General features: G+C 40.0%; 1 protein-coding gene across 1 annotated transcript; it reads right to left on the reverse strand.

Moving 5' to 3' along the window:
- Nucleotides 1-1549: 1549 nt before the first annotated feature.
- LOC148128338 (vomeronasal type-2 receptor 116-like) lies at nucleotides 1550-6295 on the reverse strand. The gene is made up of 4 exons (XM_087934660.1): nucleotides 5804-6295; nucleotides 4616-4834; nucleotides 4016-4145; nucleotides 1550-2512 (listed from the first exon to the last, which is right to left on the reverse strand). Exons 1-4 carry the CDS (start codon nucleotides 6293-6295, stop codon nucleotides 1608-1610), a joined length of 1746 nt encoding a protein of 581 aa, XP_087790786.1. The 3' UTR covers nucleotides 1550-1607.
- Between the last annotated feature and the right edge of the window lie 1837 nt (nucleotides 6296-8132).

Here is an 8132-nt window from a genome sequence, read left to right on the forward strand (position 1 = left end):
TTGGTCATTCAGTTTGGGTCGCCACCTATGTAAAAATGATGTTGAGACTCTAGAAAGTGTGCAGAGAAGAGCAACCAGGATGCTTAAAGGACTGGAGTCTAAAGCATATGAGGAATGGTTGCAGTAGCCAGGAATGTCTAGTTTAATGAAAAGAAGGACTAGGGGAGACATGATAGCAGTATTCCAGTATCTCAGGAGCTGTCCCACAGAAGAGAGAGTCAAGCTATTCTCCAAGGCTCCTGAGGGCAGGACAAGAAGCAATGGGTGGAAACTAATCAAGGAGAGAAGCAACTTAGAACTAAGGAGAAATTTCCTGACAGATCAATTAACCAACTTGCTTCCAGTAGTTGTGAATGCTCCAACACTGGAAGTTTTAAAAACGATGTTGGATAACCATTTGCCTGATGTGCTGTAGGGCTTCCTCCCTAAGAGGGGGTTGGACTAGTAGACCTCCAAAGTTCCTTCCAACTCTGTTATACTATTCTAGATGTTCTTCAGCTCTTCGACAAGGGCTTCTTATAAATTGGTCATTCAATGATGCTCCCTGAGCTGGGTTGTTTTCTTGCAGATCTTTCAGTGCGCAAACTAGGTAGACATCATCCGTTGTAGCTCACCAGCCCTAGCACTAATGATGTTACCTAGGTTGGATAATGATATTTTCTGCATGAAATCATCCAAGCTCAGGGAGTACCAAGGACCCCTCATTTCAACACAGAGCTACAAATATTCTCCTTTATTGGGCACACCATTTCTCTGCCAATCATGATTATCTTGATGTTTGATGTATTGGTTTTCAAATACATAAAACAAGTCGGTATGTCTCCAGTCTATGGAAAATTGCTGGAAATGATTTGGGTCCTTAGACAACATACGGTCATCTTTATATAGAAGTACACAGACATTTGTCTTCCCAAATAGCAAGTGTCTTAGCATTTTGTGTAATTTCATCTGTAAGTTCATAAAAACAAGGCAACAACCTATAATTGTGCCTTTCTCTCTGTTTAATAATGAACAAGTCATGATTTATTCCATTTATTCTCACACATTCACCCTCCCTTTCTTCTATCCATCCCTCTGTCCATCCGTCTTCATCATATTGGGAATGGATAAAAATATTAACAATGCCAATGATTAGAAAATATCCACTGATATCTATTTCACATGTTCTTCTCTTTTAATAAACTCTGTTTGTCCAGTATGTCAATAGAGAATAAGACACTGTGGCTCATTTAAAGTTACTATACACCAATAGTAAATTAAATTGAAAAGTTAGTAGGGAAGTCAGCGCAATATCAGAAATCTATGCAAACAATCAAGCTTAAAAACACTAACAATAAGGAAAACTCAACAATGTTTTAAAAACATTTAAATTTAAACATTTAAACATTTTAAATAAAGTGAGAAACAATTATGCTGGAAACTAATATCTACATCTTTGATATCATTTTTTTTTCTAAACTGATCATGGGATTCATCTAGGAACAATTCGTACTTAAGTAAACTGAAAGGCATGGTGGCTGTTGGTTGATACATACATTATCATCAAAAATAACATCAAATATAAAAATGTCCCAAAGTCAGAATCAAGTTCTCCATCCCCATATGAATCAGGGATTTCTGTGCCTCATTATATTCTCTTTACAATTCAGTTCAGGCCTGACTAGGATAATGTAGCATTTGGGGGAAAAGATGCAAGCCAAGAGGCCAGCCCCAGAGGCCAAGATGGAGAAGATCTCCACAGCCACCATGGACTTCCCTTTGGTGCTCAGATAGGTGGGGAGGAAGGTAATCCAAACACTGCAAAAGACCAGCATACTAAAAGTAATGAACTTGGCTTCATTAAAGCTGTCGGGCAATTTCCTAGCCAGAAAGGCCACGATAAAACTGATGAGGGCCAGAAAACCTAAATAAGCCAGGACTGTGTAAAACATGGAAGCTGATGCTTCCTGACATTCCAAGATGATCTCTCCTTCCAAGGAGTGGAAGTCCATGTTGGGAAATGGGGGAGAGGTGATCAGCCAGATGGCACAAAGAATTGCTTGGATCAGAGGACAGGCTATGACAATGGAATTGGTCAGAGGTTTTCCTAAGAGGTTCTTTGTCCTATTCCCGGGTTTTGTAGCCATAAAGGCCAGAACCACCATGACAGTTTTTGCCAACACAGAGGAAACTGCAAAGGAGAAAAGAATGGCAAAGGCAGCTTGTCGGAAGAGACAAGTGAACTTCCCAGGTCGACCAATGAAGAGGAAGGAGCAGAGGAAGCAGAGCAGGAGGGAGACCAGGAGGATGTAAGTGAGATTTCGGTTGTTGGCCTTGACAATCGGTGTGTCATGATGTTTACAGAAAATCACCAGGACAGCAGTTGTGATCAGAGAAAGGAAAAGAGACAGAGAAGCAAAGGCATATCCCAAGGTCTCTTTATAGGCAAGGAAGTGGATCCTCTTGGCAATGCAGTGGTCCTTCTCCTTGTTGGGATATTGGTCTTTAGGACAGGGGTCACAGTGGGCTGCATCTAAAATGAAGATTTAAGAATTTTTGTATAAGGATTTCAGCATAATCTGCCACGACCATTGTCACTTTTCAAGAATTGACAAGACTGTCCCCTTTTTACATTGGCCAACCTAGAACTGATATTGGTGGTGATATAGTGCAGTTGATGGTGCATCAAGGAGGGGAAATCATCCTTCATTCAGGATGATTCTGGGGAAAGGTAAGCCAGAAAATTAGATTTGTTCAGTTCCAACAGGCCTGGTCAGTTTTTGTGAGAAAGAAAAGGTCATCTACAATCATTGCTAAGTTGTCACTGCTGTGGCTTTCAGTGTGAGAGAGATTGGAAACTTTCCCTTTTCCACTTTAAACTGGAACCCTCAGAAGATGGATGAGTCTATCAGCCAGGAATCCTATATTTTAAACATGCAGGTTGTTTGTTGGTGTTCCTCTTGCTCTGAGGAGAGGACTAAGCTGACATAGGGATGAAATGCATTATCAGTCCAGAGTCCCTTCACACCAAGTGGTTGGATTCAAAAAAAAATTACTACTAGTTCTATGGGCATGGCTTGGTGGGTGTGGCAGGGGAAGATTACTGCAAAGTCCCATTCCCTCCCCACCCCACTAACCTGCTTTCCAGCTCTGTTCTCCTGTGTAAGGAAAAAGAAGCAGACACAGCCAATCAGCTGGGACTCGGGAGGCAGAGAATAGATGTGGCCGGGGCCAGTCAGAGGTGGTACTTGCAGGTTCATTGAACTACTCAAAATTTCTGCTGCCAGAACTTGTCAGAACCTGCTGAATACCACCTCTGCTTTCCACCCAAAAGAGATCTAAATGTAGCCCACCTTGAATTCCATTGACTCTTATCCACCCCCAATTCAGTCTAACCTTTAGTAGTTCATATTCTTGAATGGACCTTAAGATTGCAATAAATCTTTATATTCATTAGAACTGACTGATTTGTTCATATATGACATGTTCAGCGTCTCTGCTTTATACTCGAGATCTTCCCATCCAGCCATTATTTTTTGGGGAAAAGTTATTTTCATTTATTAAGGATTATTATTCATTATTACACATTATATGCCTCTGCTCTCACTTATAAGGTGACTCTTGGCCACTAGAAATCATAGATGGATGGATCTCCTCGTTCCATCCAGGTGTATCAGTTCTGTTGGAGAGAGAAGATACTGACAGAAGAAGGACCCCTAAAGATTGAGTGATAAAGCTTGGCTTCCATAAGCCACTCTTTCACAGAAATGGCAGAGGATTTTCCTGTTGGGATGTGACAGTTGGTAAGGCTAGTAGGGCACCCATCCACTGTACCCCAAAACTATCCTCCATAAAATTATTGAGGAGCCCCAAAAATATCCTGTTGGGGCAGGACAGCTCAGATCCATAAATTGAAAGTTTCTGTTGAAAAGTATGAATGCTCTGATGTAGTATAAACAAATATGACAAATTAGCATCTTTATCTACTCAATGACTCCCTAGATCCTGGAAAATCTGCATTTGAAAAGTGCTCCACCTGTCTGATTTGAGATAGTTCCTTCTGGACAAGGGGCACATTGATAGCAGCAAACTGGTTCGCCCTCTGGAACTCTTCTCCTCTCTCCTGCCTGACACCTCTTCTTGCCACACCTGGCAAAGGGCACCTTCTAAAAGAAAAAGAGAGAAATGTTTGAGGTGTCCTGTGCAATAACACAATTCATTTATTTATTTCCACATTCTTATTTTCCTGCTGAGAATGTCTTCATAGGAAATTGTTCAGAACGATCTAATAGAAAAAGAAGGGAAAGGAAAAGCTCCTGGGGGAATCAGTGGCACTAGTGAATCACCAATGGAGGCTAAAGTTTGGATCTTGAACTTCAGAGTTGCTACATTGAGCTACTGCTTCTCTCAAAGAAAGAATGATGACAACCCAACTGAACAAGAACGGTCCATGGAAATCACAGCCTGATCTTACAGCATGCTAGTTTCAACCAGAATTCCCACCCGTTGTTGGATTTTCACAGATTAGTCATAAAATTTGTTAACCTCCAATGTTTTCACCTTAGACGGATGTTCAGCATCCCTAAGAGAGAGAAGGATTCTTTTACTGACTTTACAACCTTTCCTTCCCACTCACCTTTGGAGCCCAGGTGATCGCATCAGAGTTAATGCTGAAATCCTGGCCTGGGGCAGCCCTGGGATCCTTTTGACCAACTTTCACAGACACTAAAGACTTATTGGGGTGGACAACCCAGTTGACAATATCATAACGAGCAGTTCGCAGTCCATTTTGTGAGAAGGAGACTTCATCTCCAGCACTATTGTTGAAGTGGACAGTCCTCAAATTGGCAAGTACCTGAAAGAAAAGAGGCCTTCAGAAATTGGAACAATTAGCAGAAAGACAGATATGAGACATCATGGCTTCTGTCAGTTGTGATGGCCGTCATGTTAGGAAACAGCTGTATATCTAAAAAGCTACCATTTGTCCCTTGTTTGAGAAGAGAGCAATCAGGAATAACATCTAATATTTGACTCAATTCTCAACAATACAAAAAATTGTCTTTGTCACAGGGTATTTGTATTTTGGTTTTCAGAGTTCCAGTTTTAACTTGATGACAGGGATGACTTGCCTCCAGAAGTTGTGGCTGCTCCATCACTGTAAGTTTTTAAAAAGAGATTGGACAACCTTTGTCTGAAATGGTATAGGCCTTGCTGCTTGAGTAGGAGCTTGTATTAGAAGACCCCCAAGTTCCTGTCCAATTCTGTTATTCTGTTAAGAAACTTAACACTACAAGAAATAACAAACTAAACATATGGGCTGGAGTCACACACGATGCTAATTCATAGAAACATAAAAGGGGATGAAAATGAATTTAGCTGGGTAGTTTTACACGTTGGATTCAGGCTACCTGCTTAGGAAACTGAGCAGGTTCTGCAGATACGCTCATTAGGACTTCAAGAGTCCTCCTGAAGCATGTTGCATGTCGCACAGATGCACCCAGATTATCATTTTGTTCCAAGATGACCCCCTCCTTCTTTGTCACCTCCTGATACTCAGGGACAATTAGTTGAAGATGTTTCGGGACCATATATGAAGATCTTTCTTCGATGGATATCATGTATAACTGGTTTAGGTTATTTTTCTTTTGCTCCATCTTCAACAAAACATTATATTTAATTCATATTATTGATTTTGAAGCAATTGTTGTTTTAATCTTTTGAAAGATGCCCTTATATGATATCCCTTGATATGATATGAAGAAATGCATATGAGGAGGTTCCTCTCTATCAATGTGTGGATGGGATAAAATACTACAGAGGTTACCTGCCATGGCTCCACATTTGAGATCCTCCTTCCATGCTTCAGCCTCTCTGGTTGCACTCCTGATCCATAAATGGCATGCAATGCATGTGCCACAGCAAAAACAGCATTGTAGATATTGTAACTTTCACCATCCATGGTCATTTCAAAAATAAAATCTGGAAGATCCTGTAAATTCTCCTTTCCTGTACAGTGTGGTTCTTCTTTAGGAGGGACACTGCCTGGTTCGGGAATACTGCAGTCAAAGAGTGTTTCCCACCAATTCAGGAGAAAGATGTCCCCTTCTTTAATCAACTGTTCTAAAGATAAGAGAAAGTGGCTGAATTCTGAGACATCACCAGCTCTGTCCCTAAACTGCAAAGCCCCATGCAAAGTCTTTACACCTTCAAAAATATCTCCAACCAGAGTAAATTTCCAATGACATGTTAGGATCCATACATTCTGTATCTTTCTATGTTTTGCACATAAATTCAGAGCTGTCAAAAAATTTGCCATATCCGTGGAGTCTCCAAGCAGTAAAATAATTTCAGCTTTAAACAAAATGTTGAACATTAATTTATTTATTAAATCAATAAATTTTTCAGATTTCCATTTTTCATTGAATGCCAAGCAGATCTCCTTCTCCTTGAACATTGGCATCAGAGTTGAGATGAAATATTCTCCACTGTCATCTTCAGAGGTCACAAGCCCAACCCAGTTCCACTGGAAATACAGGAGCAGCTGGACTAAACCCACACACTCAGGAAAGTCACTGGGATTAATCCGGAAGAAGGAGGGATAAATTGGTCTGTATTCCTGAGGAATCTCAAAGCCAACACCGAGCTAGAGAAAGGGAGATTCCTCTTTCATATACAAAGTAAAGTTTCATGTGGCATTTAGTGGGTAACATCACATGCAGTTTTTTACCTCCCAGTCAGGCAGACTCACATTGATTACAGTAAGTTATTCTTCTCTTCCTAGGGAAGAGCTGCTAGTAAGATGTGGCTAAACTTTTACGAAAGTTAGAAATTAATTCTTCTCAGCAAATACAGCATTTCAGAATTATTTCCTTATTTGTTTCCTTGTGGTTTATATAAAAAACATATATTAAAAGATAAGATAAAAAATGAACTATAGAATATCCCCTTGAACAACTTCATTTTCATTCTTGACTTCTGAGTTTGTTTCTGTTATTCGTCTACTCTTTACTGTAACCAATGGAGCCCCCTTACCTGTGGAACCTTGTAGATGTTGAAGATGGAGGCCATCTGCCTTGAGGATTTGGGGTTATCACCTCCAATGACAGAGAGCAGAGGTTCCTGCCTGTCACATTTATAACCTGGAACCATTTGGCCTCTTGTGGAGAGAAAGAAGAGGCTGATTAAAGAAATCACCCTCTCCATCTGAAAATTGTCACAAATCTGGAAGCCAAGTGTGATGTTGGAGACAAGAACCAAATCTTTGTTGATCTCTGTGATAGCAAATACCAAGGCAAAGAACTGCTGATATTTCTTTAGTATAGGTCTGTAGTAAAGAAAGCATTGGGAACATAACAGAGAAATATGTGTGTATGTGTGGTTTAAATTTAGGTATTTTTATTGTTGTTTGGAATATCAAGTCCCTGGTTTAATTTAAGGTTTTTTTCATAAATGCCTTTTGATTAAAATTGTATGGCTTAGTGACAAAGAGAAAAGGCAAGCTGTGCCATTGGTTAATTGCTCTCGCCATTAGGAAATTTCACCTTAGTTCTACTTTGCTTCTCTCCTTGTTAGTTTCCAAGTATTGTCTCCCATCTTGGTGCTTTGGAAAATAGTTTGACCCCTTTGTCTTTGTAGGAGCCCCTCAAATATTAGAACAGTGCAATCATGTCCCCTGATTCCCTCTTTTCCTTCGACTAAACATAACCCAATTCCTGTATCAGTCCTTTAATTTCTCCCATAAAAATTAAAAATAGGTAGGAAGATTTGGGGAAATCATCATCTCCCTCTAAGCATGAATTTCTTTGTCTTTCTTTAACCACATTTGCTTTTTTCATCAAAGTTTATTCCTCACCAAATATTATCGTCAATGTTTCTAGATATGTTTGTACTCCTTCTTCTTCCAGTCATTTTTCAATCTTTATCCCTCTGTCATGACACACAAATTCATCCACCTACTCCTAGACTGTATTTTTGTAGGCAGACATTGGGAATAGATTTGGTCTGCATTCAGTTTTCGTCACCACAATGTAAAAAAGATGTTGAGAATCTAGAAGGATTGCAGAGAAGAGAAAGAAAGATGATTAGGGGACTGGAGGCTGAAGCATATGAGGAACGGTTGCAGGAGCCAGGTATGTCTAGTTTAATGAAAAGAA

Source organism: Pseudonaja textilis, chromosome 1 (assembly GCF_049901715.1).
Source record: "Pseudonaja textilis isolate UNSWEBS1 chromosome 1, rPseTex1.2, whole genome shotgun sequence".
Classification (NCBI taxonomy): Eukaryota; Metazoa; Chordata; class Lepidosauria; order Squamata; family Elapidae; genus Pseudonaja; species Pseudonaja textilis.

What these genes read in the sequence shown, in the direction of transcription:
- LOC148128338 (XM_087934660.1), bottom strand. Translation starts at nt 6,295, where the DNA reads ATGGCAAATTTTTTGACAGCTCTGAATTTATGTGCAAAACATAGAAAG. An exon ending in CGATCACCTGGGCTCCAAAG is followed by an intron (nt 4,146 to 4,615) that starts GTGAGTGGGAAG and finishes TTTTTCTTTTAG; the next exon opens with AAGGTGCCCTTTGCCAGGTG. An exon ending in AACTATCTCAAATCAGACAG is followed by an intron (nt 2,513 to 4,015) that starts GTGGAGCACTTT and finishes TCTTCATTTTAG; the next exon opens with ATGCAGCCCACTGTGACCCC.